The sequence below is a fragment of the Giraffa tippelskirchi genome, chromosome 1 (genome assembly GCF_054371585.1).
Source record: "Giraffa tippelskirchi isolate mGirTip1 chromosome 1, T2T-mGirTip1v1.2.pri, whole genome shotgun sequence".
NCBI classification, from domain to species: Eukaryota; Metazoa; Chordata; class Mammalia; order Artiodactyla; family Giraffidae; genus Giraffa; species Giraffa tippelskirchi.
Window position 1 is genome coordinate 108,684,966 of NC_137275.1, and position 21,202 is coordinate 108,706,167.

Sequence of the window (21,202 nt, forward strand, 5' to 3'; positions counted from 1 at the left end):
TGACTCGATGGACATGGGTTTGGGTAAACTCCAGGAGTTGGTGATGGACAGAGAGGCCTGGCGTGCTGCGATTCATGGGGTCGCAAAGAGTCGGACACGACTGAGCGACTGAACTGAACTGAATTCTATTTTGTCAATGATTACACTTACCCATAACTGAAATCACTTTAGCATTGTGAAATAATAGATTTTACTCAAATCATGCCATGTCAAAATGAAATCATCTTTTAACATAGGAAGCATCCCCTTAAATATCCAACTGAACTATACTCACCCCCATTAGTCCTCATCTATAATTCATATTAATTGTTCATTTATTATTTATGTAGATACCTTTCATACTGAGAAAAATATGAACTTGTCAGGTTCAAAATGAAAGCATATCTTTTGAATAAGCAATTCTACCCATTTACATTGGGCTTACATAAATCTATAAGCCCATCCGGGAGATGGTGAGGGACAGGGAAGCCTGGAGTGCTGCAGTCCAGGGGGTCGCAAAGAGCCGGATACGACTGAGTGACTGAACACCACCACCACCAATTATTCATGCATTTAAAACATTATACAATATAATGCAAAAGAATAAGACAATATATGCATTTAAATAACTTTAGCAGAAAATTTTACAAATTGTGTTTATACTGTTCAGTAGCTAAGTCCACACATAAACACATAGTGTGGGTATTAACATTTTATTGTACAACTCTAAGTGATGAAATTAAACTACACTTAATAGTAAGTTTATCTGTCTCCCAGCGTACATATCACAGGAAAGGTAATAAAAAATGCCTAGTATTATTTTGACATTTCAACCAGAGAGTGGGCATCCTTAACCAGAGGACTTAGGTGATTTCTTATTCATCTTTGTAAGTTCTGTTCCTGGGCTTCTCTGGTGGCTAAGCAGTGAAGAATTCGCCTGCCAATGCAGGAGGCACGGGTTCGATCCCTGGGTCGGGATGAGCCCCTGGAGAAGGAAATGGCAACCTACTTCAGTATTCTTGCCTGGAAAATTCCATGGACAGAGGAGCCTAGCGGGCTACAGTCCATGGGGCTGCAAGAGTCAGACACAACTTGTCAAAAAACAACACCTACACCTTACAACAACAACAAACAAAAAAGAAGCAACTAATCTTAGGAAACATCTTGCTAAGAAATGCACAAAATAAACAGGAAAAGTGCAGATGCTCCCAGACACAGCTCAAAGACTGGCGGCAGCCGGATGCTGATATACTGAGTGCAGTTCCTGGAGAAGGCGCTTGGGGGCAGCACTCTCGCTGCTGAGGGGGGTGTGCGCCGCCGCTATAATGTTCAGTTGCTAAGTCGTGTTCAGCTCTGCTACAACAGGGACTGCAGCAGGCCAGGCTCCTCTGTCCTCCGCTATCGCCCTGAGTTTATAACGGCTCCCAGCAAAACAAACACTGAGAGCACTTGTAAATTTTCACCATTTTTCATAAAAGTGAAAATTGGATTTCCTTTGGTTAGCGAAAACAAGTACTGATGTAGGTCTTTCTTAAAAGTGAAGCGGCATAAAGCAAACTTTCAAAAAGTGGGGGATACCTGTATAAGGATTGTATGGTCAGGCCATCCCAGATGGCCGTCCCCTTGCTCTCAGTACATCCCTCTGTTCCATCAGTCCCTGCGTTACACCCTACTCAGGTGACTGACCTTCCCTCTTAATCATAGAGCCTAATCAGTCAACTCCTACATACCTGCCCCAACTCCAGCTAGGGACTGTGTGAATTCTTAGAACAGAGCATCTCCACTATGACAGCTTATCAAAGGGGTGGTGAGAGGTGTGCTCCTCTGCTGGTTTCCCTGGTAACCAGTGAGCCAACCTGACAAGTCAATTTCCTCTATAACTGGTAACCTCCCTCTCCACCTCCCAGCCCCAGCTCTCACCTCTATTCCTCCTACCTCACACTCCCTACACACACACACACACACACACACACACACACACACACAGCAAAGACTACTGCCATGTCCTGCTCACCGCCTGCCACACCTGGTGAGATGCTGCTTCAGGAGCTGGCTGCAGACATGTAAGGCCCCCGCATCCATTAAACCATGGACGTAGGAGGCTGGGCAGGCACCAGGGCTTGCAAGTTTGTGGTGTGCAGCCCAAGAGGACAAACCTCAGTCACATTTTTTGACAGACTCTGTTGGTTCTCTTGAATAACTACCTGCTTCTCCCTGCCAGGCGAGGCCCCACGTGTTCAGAGGTCAATCCTGACTAATACAGGCAAAGCATGGTAACTGCATTTTCCTTCCCAGAGAGTGCCAGGAAGGTCTGAGCAATGAAACACAGGAGGGAATCTGTGCAGAAGTTCTGGGAAGGTCTCCTTGCTCTTTCAATGGGACATACATAAAGAGGATACCCTATCTTGCTTCTTCAAGTTATTCTATCTCAATATAAAATCTGGAATAACCATCAGTCTAAGGATAAAACCACACTTTGAAAATAATAGAATCAAGAGAGTAGCAGAGAGATAGAGATGTACTATGTTGGAGCCCGACTTCTTGTAATATGAACAACAAACCTCCTTATTTATTCAGTCATTTTGAATTAGGTTTTCTATTCTTTGCCATCAAAATTGCGTGAACTGATCCAAGCCACATTCATATCCAAGTTCATAATCATCACCTGTTTTCCTTCCCAAACTTCACAGCCATCTTTATTTTCAGTTAGTAAAAACATATATACATTTTGTTCCAATCTTTTCCCTTCAACCTTATCATGAGCATTTTTCCATCTTCTATAGACAATCTTCACAATTATCACTTAGGAGCTGCACCACACACTGACTCTTTGAGACCCTATGGACTGTAGCCTGCCATGTTCCTCTACCCATGGGATTCTCCAGGCAAGAATACTGGAGTGGGTTGCCATGCCCTCCTCAGAGGATCTTCCCGACCCAGGGATTGAACCCACGTCTCTTATGTCTCCTGCACTGGCAGGTGGGTTCTTTACCATTAGTGCCACCTGGGAAGCCCTTAGGACCTGCACAGTATACATCAAATAAAGGGATCTCTGAATAATACATTATTGCTGCGCACTTAGGTTTGCCTTCACAGTTAAAAAACCAATTACTTTTACAAAGGTTACCTTCACACACACACACACACACACACACTGCATAAATATAAATATATAAGTATATATGCTTCATAAATATATCCATATTTATATATGAATAAATATATATATTTAATAAATATATATGCAGTAAGAGAGTGTGTGTATGTGTGTCTGTGTACAGTGTGTGTCCAGGATAATCACTCATAAAAGGCAATAGTAACTGAACATCTAATTTTCTTCTTAAAATTTTTTTCACATTACTGAAGAGTCTGATAATGCCTCCAAATCAAAAGTATTTTATATCTGCCTTAGCCTGAAAAGGAGATTGAGCTCAATATCTAAAATCCAGCCAGGAAATGTATCAAATCTGTTGTTGCTAATAAATGATTTTAGCATCTGCTACATAGAATCAAGATGCAGCATTAAAAAAATTTAAAAAGGGACAGCTTTCAGCCAACTTTTTAATTAACCTTCACTTCAAACACCAGATGGACTTCAAAGAATACAGCCTGTAAACAGCAGCATTTATCCCACAAGACCACTATCTCTATTTGAATCAGATTTGGGTGAACAGATTAGCAGGACATGACAAAAAGTCAGATCTATGAATCATTCTTTCTGGTAAAATCTCAGTTATTAGAGCACTATTGATTCTTCTATCTATTTTACCTATCAGTCACTTAAGGTTGAGTTCCACTCAGCTGCTTGTAACAAAGAGGAGTTCCCAGCACAGTGCAAGCAAGTTGCCCCACCTGAGGGGCCAACCTGAGACTAGAGAAGGGATTTCCCTTTCCAGTCAGGAAGTCGTAAATTACTGGGGCTCCCCAGGTAGCACAGTGGTAAAGACTCTGACTTTCAAGCACTGCAGAAGGAAATGGCAACCCACTCCAGTGTTCTTGCCCGGAGAGTCCCAGGGATGGGGGAGCCTGGTGGGCTGCCGTCTATGGGATCGCACAGAGTCGGACACAATTGAAGCGACTCAGCAGCAGCAGCAGCAGCCAATGCAGAAGACACAAGAGATGGGGGTTCGATCTAGACGATTCCTTGGAGGCGGAAATGGCAACCCGCTCCAAGTATTCGGGCCTGAAAAATTCCATGGACAGAGGAGCCTGGTGGGCTACAGTCCACGGGGTCACCGAGAGACAGATCCAACTGAGCGACTGAGCACATTCCTGGAGGTCATCAGTCACCTGTTAATTCTTCCTGTAGAAATGTCAAAACTAACCTGGCTCACATTCAGTTAATAAATCATATTCTGGTGAGCTAAGTTGGTATTACCCCACACTGGTCAAATAACAAGTGTGGTACCATTTTCTAAAACCACACAAAAAGTTACCATAGGCCTGCCGTATGTGCATGCATGCTAAGTTGTTTCTCCTTGCGATCCTACTGCCTGTAGCCCGCCAGGCTCCGCTGTCCATGGGATTCTCCAGGCAAGGATACTGGAGTGGGTTGCCATGCCCTCCTCCAAGGGCATCCTGACCCAGGGATCCAACCCAGGGATTGAACCTGCATCTCTTATGTCTCCTGCATTGGCAGGAGGGTTCTTTACCACTAGTGTCACCTAAATCTAGTAGGATTAAGTCACAGAATGGCAGATTCAGCTGACGTGACCACCCACCGCTACACAGCTTAGGTGGGTTCTGATGCCCTCCCCTGGTTTTCCCTGACTGTGGCAATGAGTTTTCAGTTTCCAAATGACCTTGACTGCTCATTAGAAATGCACATTCCTCAGCCAGATTCCGGAGATTACTTAAACAGGGTCTCAAGGCTAGAGCCCAGGTATCTGTATTTTAATAAGCCCCCCCAACCACCACCCCCGTGCCATGATTCTAATGCTTATTGTAAGAACTAACTCTCCAGGCTGATTCAGGGTATTCCAATCCCCCAACGATTCTTTTATCACTGATTTGCAAGTTTCACACACCCAGGGCCCAGGCATAATCTTCCTTGTTCTGAGACATTTGAGCCATTGGAGTGTCCACGCCCTGCCCCACTCACCTGAGATCCCCCTGCCACCCCTTCAACTAGGTTTCAATCAACTTTCCACCTTGGAGACACCAGCTTCCTCATTTGTCTCCACGCAGCCAGGTACATGAAAATCTAGCCTCCAGTATATTTTTCAAAGGAGGGATTCCGTTACAATTAATCTTCTTTCCTTTTGTTCAAGCTATTTTTTGTTTAAAAAAGAAAGAGAACGAAAACCCTGGATATTTTCAAGCCATAAGAGACTGGAAATCACATGCATTGGGCCAAACATAGCTTCCTTTCTCTTTCCTTTTAAACTAGTCTTCAAGCTACAAAAATAGAATCATTAGGCTTTTCTACAGGCTTCCCAGGTGGCTCAGTGGTAAAGAATCCACCAGCAATGCAGGGGACACAGGAAATTCGAGTTCGAGTTCGTTCCCTGGGTGGGGAAGATCCCCTGGAGGAGGAAATGGCAACCACCTCCAGTCAGTATTCTTGCCTGGAGAATCCCACTGACTGAGGAGCCTGGCAGGCTACAGTCCATGAGGTCAAAAAGAGTTGGACACAATTGAGCAATTGAGCACACAGACTTTCTACATGTTTATATAATTAAAGAGGAAAATGAGCTATGGAGTGAAATGTGCACTATCTTATAATGTTCCTATAAGAATTAAATGAGACACTGGAGAAGGAAATGGCAACCCACTCCAGTATTCTTGCCTGGAGAATCCCAAGGACGGCAGAGCCTGGTGGGCTGCAGTCTATGGGGTCGCACAGAGTCGGACATGACTGAAGAGACTTAGCAGCAGCAGCAGCAGCAGAGGATGATGGAATCACTAAATGGGAGCATCTCCCATTGATATCTCCAGTTCTAGGTTACTTCTAGAGTCAAATGTAAACCTAGGGCCTCAAGGAAGACCACACTTCCTCTTGGTAGGAACCAACAGAATCAATTCCATGAAGACTTCGCATTTTTAAATTAAATATTCTGTGAGGAAAAGAAACATGGTATAGACACAAAGTGGGTTTTCTCACTGTGCCAGATGGGGAGACCACCTAGAACATGTAAGACAATCCTTATCAGTTCCTGGGTTACAGTAAAACTGATATTTCAGAAAAAAAAAAAAGAATTAAATGAGAAAACTAATATATAAAATGCTTAGCTCAGCATCCAACACAGAATGAATCCTCAATAAATCCTACCTGTTAACTATCAGGCTGGGCTGTTCTGGTACGTGCTCAGTGCTAGGAAAGTCCTTTGAATACATCTATCCCCAAACTGCCTTCTTCCAGATAAGGAAATCAAAGCTTGGGGGTTAAGAGTCCTACTCAACACTGTATAGCTACTGGCTGAGCCAAAGTGGACACCAGTGCTCTCCAGAGCACAATTCCATATTCTTTTCACCACACCATGATAGCTTTGTTTACACTCCTAACCGAATGTAGAACCAGGACAGCCATAGTTTCAGAACATGTCAGTCATTTTAAGGCATGACTATGCCCCGTCAGAAAGTGAGGAGTGAATGACAGACTGAGCCTGGAAAGTAATTAAATCATTACAGAGCCAGCAGACTGTTTTCCTGGTTCTTTTTTTTTTTTTTTGGGTGGGGGGGGGGAGTGTATTTATCTCCCATCTTGGGGGGTTTCTTTTGCTTCTCTTGTGTTCAGTCAGGCACTTTATTTCAGGAAGTACACACTATTATGCAGTGCTTAGAGTTTTGTCTAGTGAGAATTAGCTATCAGCATAAAGGTATCTATCCCAAAGAGTCTGTACTGATGTTAGGTTTAATTTTCTTTTCAACACAAGAGGGTGGGGAGAATGAACCGCCAAGCTATTCTCCTCATTCCGAATGTAAAATTTAAAAAATTATGTGTTAAACCGAGAACAATAGATCACTACAGTGTTTTAACTTTGAATTCTACTTATTTATATATATATGTATACACAATAGGAAATATGAAATATAATAATAGAAAAATGAAAAAAGTGTCAGTGTTTGCTAACCATGAGCTTTTACTACAAATAAAGAGTGAAACAGCACTAGGGCTGTCTGCCTGATATCACCTCAAATTTTTTATAGCCACATTGGCATTCTGTCTGTGTAACAAGTGTAGCGATGACTTCATTCTCTAGGATGAAGGATAATGGATCTTAACCTTCCTATCACTTCCCTTTAACTCAAAGCACTAATGCAACTGAAGGTACATATAAATAAAATTTTATGAAGGGAAAGAATGGCCCTGTGAAAGTTTAACCTCCAAATCACCAAAAGGTACAAAGTACAATATATCTCAGAATCACAATTAACAAAGCCCCTGCCACAAAGCTTGGATGGAGAGCTGCCAAAAATTTTTTTTAAGGAAAATCTAAACTTTGAAGAACTTTAGGGTTTTTTTCCACAACTATTAAAGAAAAAAAAAAAAAGCCCTAATGGTAAACAAAACGCCACCAACTCAAAACAAAGCACTGTTCAAAGGCAGATGATTCACTTACATTAAATCTACTAATGTGATCTTTCACATTAATTAATGTGAAACATCTTACCAACTTTATCTCTTTACCAACTAATTCCGGTTTTCCACAAATAACATATACAGTTGAATACTGGCATTCTTGAAAACAGCACTTGACTATATCAAGTTGCTTCTTCCCTAGAATAGTTACTATTCCTATCTTTTGCCTTTCTTTCTTCTCCACTCACTGATATTTACCACGCTGTGCCCCAGAACATGAACATCATTTGACAAGTCACATTTGGGCCCAGAAAGTTTGCAAAAACCTTTTCAAATACATGTCAACTGCGGGCAGAAATTGAGCGGGGGGGGTGTGGTAATTGATTGTCATATTAGATTTAATATTTCCCTTTCCAAAACAGGTAATTAGAAACTATCTTCTCTTTTACTTTGCCACTTCTACGTAAATACGGCACCATTCTCAAGGCAAAGCTGATGCAGAAAACACACATCCACGCCAAGCGCGCGCGCACACATCCCCTTCCCCTCCCCCCACACACATCACAGTGGCTGGAGACAAGCCCGCAGCCCGGAGACAAGCCGTCACCCAGGAGCCCCGAGAGTGCACCACCCTCCATTGAGACTGTCACCCCAGGTAACCGCACACAAAGCGCGCCTCGCTAGTTCACAGTCACGGTGCCAAGGTACTTGGACGGTAAGTCCGTGGCCGTCCACCTTCACACAGAGCGAGGCAAACCCGCAACCCCACCCGCTCTCACTTTCTCCTCCAGGAGCACCTAACGCGCTCGCCCACCCAGGCGGGCTCCCCGCCGGGCCCCGGTCGCCGCCGCTCCGCGGCCACTCACCCCGGCTGCAGTCGCAGTAGCCCCAGTCCACCTTGCCGCGGGCGTCCCCGTAGAAGCACCAGGGTCTGCCCGCGCCGTCCGGACTCCGGCAAAAGTTGTGGCGCTGCCCTCGCAGTTGCGCCCAGCCCGCCGGGGGCGACCGCGCGAGGAACGGTGGCACGTCTGCCCAGCGCAGACAAGGGGCGCCGGAGTCTGTCACGTTGGCCCCGGGCGCCCCGGCGGGGCAGTCCCCGGGAGGCGGCCGGGTCATGCGGAGGCCGTGCGCGCGCGAAGCGCGGAGCGCCGGAGGGGGGTGCAGGACGCGCGGGAGAGGGGGCGGCGGGGGCGTCTTCTGTGGCCGCCGCTGAGTGGCAAGGTAATAAGGGTCCTGGGGACCCCGAGAGGGCGCATGGTGATAGCGGTGGTGGAGCGGATAACCGAGGACCGAATCAAAGCTGACCACGCCGGGGAGCGCCCCGAGAATCAGAGCCACCGCGAAGTGGGGGAGCTTCATGGTGCCGGAGCCGCGGCGTCTGTTCCATGCTCCCCGGCTCCGCCGTTTCTGAAGGGGAGGCGGGGGAGGCGCTGCGCGTCCCCGGAACCCCCGCTCCAGCCCCCTCCCGCCCTCCCGCGCGCGGACCGCCTCCCGCCGCGGGGCCCGCTGCCGCGCCCCTGCTCGCTGCGCTCGGGAGCGGTCCCGGGCGGGGAAGGCGTGCGCTCCGCGGAGCCCTGGCTCGTAGAGAGGACCGGCCGAGAGAAGGCGCCGACCCGGGGACTCTGCCCTCTGGCGGCGGGCACAGGCGCGCGGTCTCGCCCCGGAGCCGGGCTCCGCGCTGTCCTTGCCGGGCTCCCGCTGTCAGCGCGCCGGGCCGGGCCAGATCAGCTCGCTGGCACCCCGGCGGCCTCGGGGTGCCTGAGCCAAGTCCGAGGGTGCCCACGCGGGGGACGGTCTTGGCTGCTCTTTGCCAGCAGCCGACACCACCACAGCCTTTCCGTCTGGCGGCTGCCAAACCTGCCACCAGCCCCTGCAGCCCACCTCTCCTCCACCCCTTTGCCGCGCTTCATTTCCTATGTTTTGAAATATTTATAAGTGTGGATGGGTTTAGTCCCTTGAAGTCCCGGGGTAAAAGCTATCAAAGCCCACTTGGAATGCCGAAGCCATTTTCCTGAGCTGTGAGCTCCTCAAGGACAAGACCACATTTCGTTTCCTTTATCTCCCAGTGCTTAAAACTTAAAACCGCGGGCCACACTTATTAGGCTCCAATAAACATTTGCTGAAATTAAATTCCTGAACCGACCCAGGGAAAGCAGGTCGAGCCTTTCTACTTCCTGCCACCCACTCTCCACCCGGTGCCCTGAACAACACCAGTTGTTTGGTTATTATTGGGATTCAGTGAAGCCCTCTTAATACCAAATTTCCTTTCTAGCCAGAGACGACTTCATCCGTCCGGGTCTCCATCCTATCCAAAAAGCCCATCCCTCTAACACCTGCCTCGTTTTGGCCGAGCATGGGACTTGAGTTAAGCCTACTCATTTGCCTCTCCACAGTGGACTCTGTCCACCGGCAACTCTATAGCTGTTGGCTCGACCTTAGGAAAGCCTTTTCAACAGCTCCCCCGATTTGCACTGCCCCACTTCCCCGGCCAGAAAAAAAAAAAAGTTGGTTTAGAATCTTTTTAAAAATCCCTGAAGCTGGATGTTTTAGGGATTTCCCCCTTCAGTTGTTCCTGACTATGCCACGGAAGTTAAACAAGAAACAAGGAAGGCCAATAAAAAAGGTAATGTTTTACATCCTGGCATAATCGTGTTGAAGTGTAGGGGAGACCGGCTGCCCCACAGTATACTGTTGTTTAGTCGCTACTCTTTTATGACCCCATGACTCTTTTGTAGCCCACCAGGCTCCTCTGCCCATGGGTTTTCTCAGGCTAGAACCCTGGAGTGGGTTGCCGTTTTCTTCTGCAGGGGATCTTCCTGACCCAGGGATCCAACCGGAGTCTCGTGCATCGCAGGCAGATTCTTTAGTGCGGAGCCACCTGGGAATCCCATCGTACACTCCTCTGAAGAAAACTTGAACATTAAATGTTTATTGTTAAAACCTAGTTTCAGTTAGAAACTGAATTAATTTCCTACCCCCAACTCAAATAATCTTAATTTAACCATTCTGAATCATATTACTGTTTTCTTAATTTTTCACCCCTGTTAATGAAATATCTGATTTTTACTTAGAGAAGTGGACAAATGAACAATATTAGGCATCCAGGAATGTGTTTATTAAATCTTTATTCAAGATGTTTTTGCTCCAGATGCTTTTACCCACTGTTTCATTTTTTTTAAACTTACACTTTTCTGATTCCAAAAGCATAGTTAAAACTGTACTTGGCGAAGAAGAGTAAAGTTAAAATACATATTTGGGGGAAGTTGATTTACTTATTTTAGTAGAGGTCAGCAGAATTCACCAATCACAGATTTTTTCTTTTTTTTTTTTACTTAACCATTGATTTGTACACTTTATTTTTTTAATTACTTCTTTATTTTTATTTATTTGTCTGTGCTGGGTCTTGGTTGTAGCACATGGGCTCTAGTTCCCTGACCAGGGATTGAACCCAGGCCCCTACAGTGGGAGCACGGAGTCTGAGCCACTGGACCATCAGGGAAGAATCACAGTTTAGTCAGTTCAGTCGCTCAGTCGTGTCCGACTCTTTGCAACCCCATGAACCGCAGCACGCCAGGCCTCCCTGTCCATCACCAACTCCCAGAGTTTACCCAAACTCATGTCCATCGAGTCAGTGATGCCATCCAGCCATCTCATCCTCTGTCGTCCCCTTCTCCTCCTGCCCCCAATCCTTCCCAGCATCAGGGTCTTTTCCAATGAGTCAACACTTCGCATGAGGTGGCCAAAGTAGATTCCGACAAATCATAGATTCTTTGTCTATTATAGGTGACAGTTCTAAAAGGAATCACCCCTTTTCTTCAAAACTGAGTCTCCACCTTCTGCCACTCACATGATGGTCCAAGAAAGGCTCGCCCTGGGATTCTGATCGGCCCGCTTAGCCCTGCTTCTCTCCTTTCTCTGCATGGCTCCTACACCCAGGGCTTTCACACTTGCTGAGAGTCTGGAGGCAGACCTGGTCCCAGTGTACCTATGCACCTTGGAGAGAGGAAAATAACAAGAAAGAAGTGAGTAGAAGAGAAGATGGTTGGAACTGAGCTCCCAAGAATAGGGACCCTGGTGTGGCCTCTTCTCCAGCCCGTTTTACACCTAAGAGGAACTGACAATTTTCCAAGGTCTACTTAACAGTTAACAAGTTATGAAGCTGATTCATACGAAGTGGAGTTATCCACAGAAAATTCCACATCTGGATGTAATCGCCTCCATTTTAAAGCGTACCCTTTCCGAGATGATAAAACAGCACGTCTGTAATTGGACTGTGAAGTCAAGGGCCTCGATTTGGGTTTTGTCCTCTATTTTACAGGGAAAGTATGACTTAAACAGACCTGCTCTTTATGTATTACTCCGCCCTCCTGCTAATCTCTTCCTTCCCTCTCTTCCTTCATTCCTCCTGGCTGCTACCAACATGCAGATGTTTAGGATTTCCAATTCCCCATCCGATGGAATGGATTCCCCTTCCCTGATTTGCGTTTCTCCCTCCTGCCTCTGTCACATTACACTGCCTGTGTTGGGGGCTGGGGGAGAAGCCTCCCTCCACCCCGGAGAACCACCACCTAGCCACCGCTCCTCAGCCGCTCCTCACCCGGTCACACACAGCAAAGCCAAAGGAAAGGGGGCGGCAGCTCCATCGTGTTACAGCTGCAAGAAGCCCACTGTGGATGCTTTCTCTGCTTTCCAATCCCTTCAGCAGCGCTAAAGGAGCCAGGAGAAGGAACAGAATGAAACAGATGACACTTGGCAGGCATTTCCCAGCACAACCCTTCAAAAGCCCCATGAGGTCCCCCAGTCTCTCTTGTCACCTCTGTAACCTCCAGTTCCATCAAGCAACCTGGGTGACAAAGGCTCAAGAGCTCAACTATCCCCAGCCTCCCAGCCAAAAACCTAAAAAGGGAAGTGAAGAGGGGTGTCTCCCTGCCCACCTCACAGCAGGGAGGAGGTGCAGCCTTGGGGGTGGAGCCGGGCGCGAGTATTGAATACATGTGCATACCTGCACTTTACTGTGGCAACTGTGTTATATAGGGACATTTGGTTTTATGGTCGTTTAGGGGATCATTATGCTTTACCTACATAATGGACTGAATATACAGAGTTCTAAAGCCAATACACCAAATAACTTGGATAAGTTCCATGTACAGTTTGGGTACTGCCTGTATTTGGAAAAGCAAAATGCAGTATTTACTTGAACAATTCCAAGTGCAAAAATATTGTTAAAAAAGAAACACTGGGCATTGTTCTTTCACATAAAAGCAAAAATATATTAAATAATATCAATAACATAAGTCCATGTCTAGGGACTGTGGAAGATTTAAAATTATAAGACATTATCAGGCCTTTGGTCAAGGGGGGGTGGATACAACAAAAGAACATATAGTATTTAGTTAAAAGTTCTGGAAAATAAAAGAAAGGTCCAGAAAACAAGTAATGAATTGCTAAATGAATGGCACAGTGGTTTGGCCAAAGGGGCTCTGCTTGACTCATTGTATTCATAATGCTTTTAAGAGGCATTTGATCTCTATTTTCCTTATTGTTTTAAATAGAATTTTATAAAACAGAATACTTTTTTGTTTCCATTTATTTTAGAAAGTTCATCTAACCTTGGTGTAATCCCTACCTGGAAATTAATTCTGTAGGTTCATTTTCAGGCTTACTCAAATTATACATAGGGTATATGAAGAATATAGATGTAAATATATAGATTTTCATTGTTGTTTTGTTGCTAAGTCATGTCTGACTCTTTTGTGACCCTATGGACTGTAGCCTGCCAGGCTCCTCTGTCCATAGGATTTCCCAGGCAAGAATACTGGAGTGGGTTGCCATTTCTCTCTCCAGGAGATCTTCCCGAACCAGGGGTCAAACCAGCATCTCCTACATTGGCAGGAGGTTTCTTTACCCCTGCGCCCCCCCAAAAGAAAAAATGTTATTTTGGCCTTGAAATATCTTAAGCAAGTTCCCTTAGTTTCCTAAGTCAAAGGCTCAGCATCTTCAAAAAAGGGATAGTAATCATGTTTCCAAGATAGATCTGATGGGGGGAGGTAACTGAGATAATGCCTATAAACTGATGAGCAGAGCACTCAGAAAGTGCCAACTATAATGCGGTAGATTAGCCTCAGTAACTGCCTTTGAGTTTTAACTCCTCAGAGTAAGTCACTCTGTGAAAACCTGCCTCCACAAAGCAGAAAATCCCCTCCCTACCACGCCCCTGTCCCTTGCTGCCCCCCAGCATCTCCCCTCTAAGATGGAAGACAAATATGCAGCCACCCTAGCTTCACTCCCCTGAACACTAGTCCTGTCTGATGGGTTTTCTGTCTCCTCATCCCCACAGGTTTGGTCCCTGAAAGCCAAGGCACTCCGGACAAACCCGAATGAACTTTCTGGTCAACCCATCACTAGATATTTTGAGTTAAAACTCTTTTCCTGAGCCGTCTGCCTGAGGATAATGAGTAGTTTTCAAATCTCTCAGTTGCAAGTGAGCTGTGGTCACTTGTAAAAGGAGTAAACAGATAGAAAGAAAAACCTGGCTAGAACTGTTTGCCGGTGATCTGGGAAGCACAGAATCTCCGTGTTGAAAAGGACTTAGAGCCCCAACTCTGTCAAATGCAGGAAACCTTTCTAGAATTTCCTAACAAGTAGACTTCCAGGTATTTTTTAAAAACTATGGGTGGGGGAAATTTCTACTTGGAAGCTAGCTCACTCTGTCTCTAGAAAATCCAAATTGTTAGGAAAATCTTCCCATCTACTAAGCCACAAGTTGCCTCCAGGTGGAAACCTACTTTATCCAGCTATGATGCTGGTTATACTCCTACTGATTTAGAGTCCAGCAGACCTGGGTTCAAATCCCTATTAAATTTATTAGTTTCCTGGCCTCCGGGGGGGGCAGTGGTATTAAAGAATCTTTTCTCCCCAACTTCTTTCACGTTCAAGAAAGAGATCTCCCCATTTGGAGTGTGCAGATCCAAGAACGGCAATTGATTCGCATTACTGGACTCCCTTAATAGTATTATTGTGGGAGGTATGAGTCTGTGTAAGAATAAATGTTCAATGTCCTATTTTCCCTCCTTTTGCTTACTGTTTTCCCTACTTCATCACTGGAATCTTAGGGACCATAAAGTTGAGATTTGGACCTGGGTTGAGGTTGAAAGAGAGGGAGAGAAGCAGTTTAGCTGTTTAGTTGTTTGCCTACCTGGTGGCTCAGATGGTAAACAATCTGCCTGCAATGCAGGGTACCTGGGTTCTATCTCTGGGTCAGGAAGATCTCCTGGAGAAGGGAATGGCAACCCACTCCAGTATTCCTGCGTGGATAATTCCATGGACAGAGGAGCCACAAAGAGTTGAAGTCATGAAGAGTTGGATACGACTAAGTGACCAACACTTCCACTACTACTAGGAAACTACTTTGGGGTTTGGGATCAAAGCCTCAGCTAATTGTAAAAGTCTGCATTTGCCCGGCTTGTATCCTATGCATAAACGTCCTCCGGGGAACTCATTGCCTGAGGATGGGAGAGGGTGGGAGTGGAGATAGGATTTAAGGGTCCTGGCTCCCCACTCATCCATCAATCACTGCTAACCTCTTCGGAAATAGAGTTTCCCTGTTTGTAATATGGAGATAACTCTATTTTACGAAGCTGCAAGAATTAGAAACAGTATATTAAGGTCTGGACAGTGAGCACATGACTATCATTTAAGTATGTAAAGACAATTATCAGGACAAATATGGCAGTAAATGGCAACTCATAGAATTAAAAACAATACCTCAGATATTATTTACCCATTGCAGATTTCAATGGAAAAAGGTCACTCTTATTCCACATACCACACTATGATTACATTAACTTTTCCATAGCTGCATAATATGTGGTTGTTACACAATAAACACAGTCACTCTTGTATTTGAGTTTACTCTTTTTTGTTTGTTTGTTTGTTTTGAGTTTACTCTTAAACTTTTGTCTGTCTGACAGAATTCCCCATAGCCATTAAAACCCTGTTCAAACTATGAAATCTTCCCTAATCAAATTCTGCTGTTGAAATATGGGTTAGCCTGGCATGCCGTACACACAGAATTTCTACAGTCACAATCACATTGTTCCAGACTTGTTTTCATTGTAAAATCCCCAATGCAAAGAATTATGCATTCTATAGTGATTGGTCCTTACATGAAGCCAATAGGCGATGGAGTATTATTCGGCACTGAAAAGAATTACTCAGCATGAAAGATGTGGAAGGATCTTAAAAGCATATTACTAAGTGAAAGAAGCCAATCTGAAAAGACTATATACTATACGAGTTCAACTATTTGACATTCTGGAAAAGACAAAACTGTTGAGACAGTAAAAAGATTAGTGGCTGCTAGTGGTTGAGGTGTTGGGGCAGCAATGAACAGGCAGAGCATGGAGAATTTTTAGAGCAGCAAAAATACTTCATACGGTACTATAATAATGCATCCACGTCATTATACATTTGTCCAAACACATGGAATGTATACCACCAAGAGTAAACTGTAATATAAACCATGGACTTCGGACGATTATCATGTATCAGTGTAGGTTCATCAGTTGTAGCAAATATGTCACTCTGGTGGGGGATGTTGATAATGGAGGAAGCTATGCATGAGTGATGAAGAGGATATATGAAAATCTGTGTACCTTCCCCCTCAGTTTTGCTGTAAACCTAAAACTGCTCTAAAAATTTTAAGTCAAGTTTTTAAAAATGTCACCCAATGAACAGTGAGCAAATGAGATCCTCAAATAAAATGCAAATGAGCTTTTAATGCTTTTTTATAATATGATAGTGTAGTGTCTACAACAGAGACCACAAACTAGCCACCACCAAAATGGACATGCCATCTAGATATATTTTGTTTAGTGAAATGTTATTTTAATAATTGAACTTTATGTATTATTTAAAATCAGTAGCTCATCCATGAAATTATGGATTACCAGCCTTGTATGTGTGCATGTTAGAAAGCTTTTGACTGCAAGTAAAAGACACTTCAACTCAAATTGGCTTAAAGTCAGGTATTTTCAAGGATTATATGATCCCATTCAGTAGGAAGTACCAAGCAATCCAGGTTGATTGTTTCGGTGCCTAACCACACCTTTGAGGTGGCAGGCTCTTTATCTCTCTGTTTGGCTATCTGAGTGTTGGCTTCATCTTCAGACTGCCAACAAGGAACAAAACATTACATCTAGATAGAGGTCATGTCCAGAAGAAGAAAAGAGATTTGTTCTTTCTGTGCCCCTTTTCAGGAGCAAAATAATCTTTCCCCAGAGGCTTCCAAGGATTTCCCCTGACACTTTGTAGGCCATTCCTGGGCCACATGCCTGCACCTGTGGCTTCCCTGGTGGCTCAGTGGTAAAGAATCCACCTGCCAGTGCAAGAGATGCAGGAGGCACGAGTTTGATCCCTGGGTCAGGAAGATCCCCTGGAGAAGGAAATGGCAACCCACTCCAGTATTCTTGCCTGGAGAATCCCATGGACAGAGGTGGCAGGAAGGCTGCAGTCCATGTGGTCACATAGAGTCAGACACAACTGAGCATGCATGCACACCTGTTGCTGCAACAATCATTGACTGAAAGGATAGACTGAGCTGTGATTAGCTTGGACTAATTATGTGGGAACTTGGGAAGAGATCAGCTAATGTATACTACAAGTTGAAAAAATCAAGAGCTCTGGCACTATCACAACCCTAGTTCCCACACAGTGACAAATGTCTATGGCTATTTCCATCCTTAGACTTAGGGAACGGTCCTCAATTCACCATGGGTCCTACCTGCCTGGACTTTGTAAGCATTTGAGTTTACTATACCTGGTTTATACTTTTTTATCTGGCAGCAGCTTCATGCTAAATTATGATATTTCACAGATATTTTAGCCTATGGATTCTGGAGACACATGATAAATGTCTACAGTGACATGATAGTGTTTTGTCCCACAATTTAGTGGTTTAAAACAATAAGCATTTATTATCTCACAGAGTTTCTGGGAGTCACGAACTTGCGAGTGGCCGAACTGGGTGTTTCCGGCTTAAGACGTCTTACGAAGCTGCAGTCCAATTGGTGATGGGACTGCAGTTATCTGAAGGCCTGGCTGCACTAGAGAAATTGCTTCCCAGATCACTCACAGGCTGTTGGCTGAAGGGCTTAGTTCCTCAGCACATGGAATTCTCATCAGGCCATTCACAATAAGGCATTGGCTTCCACCGGGGCCAGTGATCCAAAAGAGCAAGAGCGTGACCGAGACAGAAATCACGAAGATTCTTATGACCTAATCTTACAACTGATACACTGTCAATTCTGCCATATCCTATTGCTCACAGAGTAAACTAACTGTGCTACGGTGCAGGAGGGATGTGAGTTCCAGGGGGTGGGGACTGCAGGGGGGCACTCTTTGAGACTGGCTACTATAGTTGCATTCTGCAAAACTGTTCTATGCAGGAAATTTATATATATATTTTGGAATTTATAAAGTACTTATTTATTTGGCTGCATCACATCCTAGGTGCGGCACACAGACGGGATCTTTGTTACATTGTGCCAGATTGTTGCAGAGCCTGGACTGTCTAGTTGTGCCCACAGGCCGGGTGGTCCTGCAGCATGTAAGATCTTCATTACCCAACCAGGGTTCGAACCCGTGTACCCTGCATTGCAAGGCAGATTCCTAACCACTGGACCACCAGAGAAGTCCCAGACAGGGAATTTAGACAGATACTTACTTGCTGTGTGACTACATGAATTTTCCCAATGCTAAATATCTTGGAAGTGCATTGTCAATTAAACAATCACTTCAGTGAAACATAGGGTCAGCTGTAAGCAAAGGTGTCTTAATATCCCTAGAATTACATCTTCCACTCTACATTATAAGCTAACTCAGTCTTGTTTTTTATCTGTCTGCAAGGGGAAAAAAACCAAAAGATTTTATCAATGAATTCAGGGCTCCAAACTCCTAGTAAAAGACTCCCAAAGTGTACCAGCTGCCTGATAAGACTTAATGTATCAACCAGTGTGGAGATATTAACATTGTAACAGGGACAAAAGAATGCATGGAATGGACAAAGGATTATGGGCTTTCAGGCATCCCCTGAACTGAGTCCCAGGAGAGCAGGAATTTGGATAAGGAGGAAGCCTCCTGCAATTGTACCACATGTAAGGCTGTCCCTAAGATACTGATAAAGAAAAAGAAACATGAAACGAAAAAAACCCTGGTTTAATTTGATGAGAGCACTTCTCAGTTGCCTCAGTGGTGAAGACTATGCCTGCCAAGCAGGAGACCACAACAGATTTGATCCCTGGGTTGGGAAGCTCCCCTGGAGAAGAAAATAACAATCCACTCCAGTATTCTTGCCTGGGAAATCCATGGACAGAGGGGCCTGGTGGGCTACAGTCCATGGAGTTGCAAAGAGGCAAACACAACTTAGTGACTGATCAACAACAGCAATAACAATTTGATGAGGAGATCACAAAACTTCTCAGTTAAATTGTATTCGCCACAACTCCCAGAATTTTGTAATACAGTGAAGTTTCTTGTCCAAGAAATTTAAGCTTCACACATTGCTGTTGCCTTCCTACACACCCTCAAACCAAAAACCCCAAAGCATTAAAAAGGCTCACACTCTTGCATAACACTGCTATAAGAACTAGAGACAAAATATGCTCGTGGAGCTGAAATCAGAAAGAATTTCTTTTCTCCCCCTTCCATAAAACAGTTACATTGTGAAGTACAGTTTGCCCTCATTTGGAGACTGAAAGATAACAGTTTTGAAACAGAGATTCATTGGCAGTATTTATAACTGAGTTGTGTAATAAACTCGGGGCATTAAAAATATGACGCTACTCTAGACTAGTCTTTATTTTTAGAAGGCTTAGAAAACCTCTATCCAGTGTTAAAAGTCTCTACATATGACGAAATGTTCTTTGCTATCCCATGGTCATTAGGAAAATGAAATACAGTCAGTCAGTCAACAAGAAAAACAATACTAGGCACACAGTATCAGTTGTGTTGGAGCTGACTCCTGGGCCCGAGCAAAGGCAACTTCATGGATGTTTCTGGGTTCCATCTAGGAACCTGAAATAAGAAATGTTAACTAACAAGGTTTTGTTCTGTAAAAGAACAGCTATTAATGTAATGCTTATGTCTTGTGGACTGTTTGTCTTCAGAAATGTTTTAGGTAAATTATTTCAGAGACTCAACAATAACTTTGAATAATATTAACCTTTGGAACTTAACTAGCTCAACAGGGCATAAAATAATGAAGGCAGAAAGAAGAAATCTGTTAAGAAATCAATCTCTTGAAGAGTTTTAAAATGCTCCAACGCTGGAAATCAACACAAAAATCTGAGCAATAGCATTAGTTTTAAGAATATAAATAATGACATAATTTTGGTTCTTGATTGTGATACATAATAGTGTTTGAAAGTTCTGATTTTATACTTCATAATTTTCTATATTCTTTTATTTTCAAAATATTTTTGATAAAGATTTACAAAGAAAGCACAGAGGGCACATTTAGTGGTATCCAAGTGAGCACTTAAAAATACATTATTTTTCATAATGAATTTTTCTCAAGTTGTTGGATGGATTTGTGCTGGGCTTATATAAGCTACTGAGTGAGGTACTGGATCTTATTCATTTCTGGATCCTCGTTACTTAGTATAAGCTTCTCAATAAATATTTTCACTGACCCTAGTCTCTTATCTAGTTCTCTTGATGGTTAGTTGTTTACCTTTGTGAGATGGTTGCCTACAGTTAAATGCACAGAAGGCAGTGAAATGCAGAGTTTTTTCCCTGCAAGTTAAAAGAGTTTTTATGGAAAATGTTAATAAAAACAAAGAAACTGACTTTATTTAGAACATTTTATTTTGCTACAAATATGTATCTTCCCATTATATTTTCTTTTTCATGCCCTTAGATGATAGATTGGATTAGCAATTCTAGAGGGACTGTGACCAAATAATTTTTAAGCATCTGGAGATGAATTTGAAGCAATGACAATTTTTTTAAATGTTTTTGGTGATCAGAGTAAATCATGTGCTTTGTTGCTCAGTTGTGTCCGACTCTTTGCAACTCCATGGACTGTAGCCCGCCAGGCTCCTCTGTCCATGGGGATTCTCCAGGAAGAATACTGGAGTCAGTTGCCATGCCCTCCTCCAGGGGATCTTTCCAACCCAGGGATCGAACCTAGGTCTCCCACATTGTAGGCAGATTCTTTACCATCTGAGCCACCAGGGAAGCCCATCATACAAGTGCAAAATCAATCATGGAACTCACACAACCACACTGTATCCCTCCTCCTATTTTGCAAATACTGGAGAATGCTGCGATTTCAGTTTTTATAAACTTCACTCTAGTCCACAGGTCTCATGAAGTTGCAGGATATTAAACAATCTTAAGAATGATACTGAATGAAAAAGAAGTTGTTCTATATAAATCAGCAAAAATGAACATATACAATGTTCAGGAAAAACAAGTAAATGGATCCAATATTTCAGGAAGTTATAAAGTTAAAAAAGAAATGTTATTAATAACATTGCTGTATTTAAAGAAGAAAGATATGGTATTAACGATGCTGCTGTAGATGGTCCCTGACTTATAGTGATTCAACTTAATGATTTTTTAACTTAATGGTAGTGCGATATGCATTCAGTAGAAATCATACTTCAGATTTTGAAGCTTGATCTTTTTTTCAGGCTAGCG

At 43.9% G+C, this 21,202-nt stretch overlaps 2 protein-coding genes across 2 annotated transcripts in view; one reads left to right on the plus strand and one right to left on the minus strand.

Moving 5' to 3' along the window:
• The window catches only part of LOC145505944 (neurotrypsin-like), a 74,687-nt gene extending 65,777 nt beyond the window's left edge, over positions 1-8,910 (minus strand). The window contains 1 exon segment of the mRNA XM_081489322.1: positions 8,368-8,910. Coding sequence (XP_081345448.1) covers positions 8,368-8,860 — 493 coding nt within the window. The 5' untranslated portion in view covers positions 8,861-8,910.
• LOC145506080 (liprin-alpha-1-like) overlaps positions 8,065-21,202 on the plus strand; it is a 117,136-nt gene continuing 103,998 nt past the window's right edge. The window contains exon 1 of the mRNA XM_081489812.1: positions 8,065-8,156. The gene's annotated coding sequence lies outside the window, so the exon portion shown is untranslated. The remainder of the gene's footprint in view (positions 8,157-21,202) is intronic.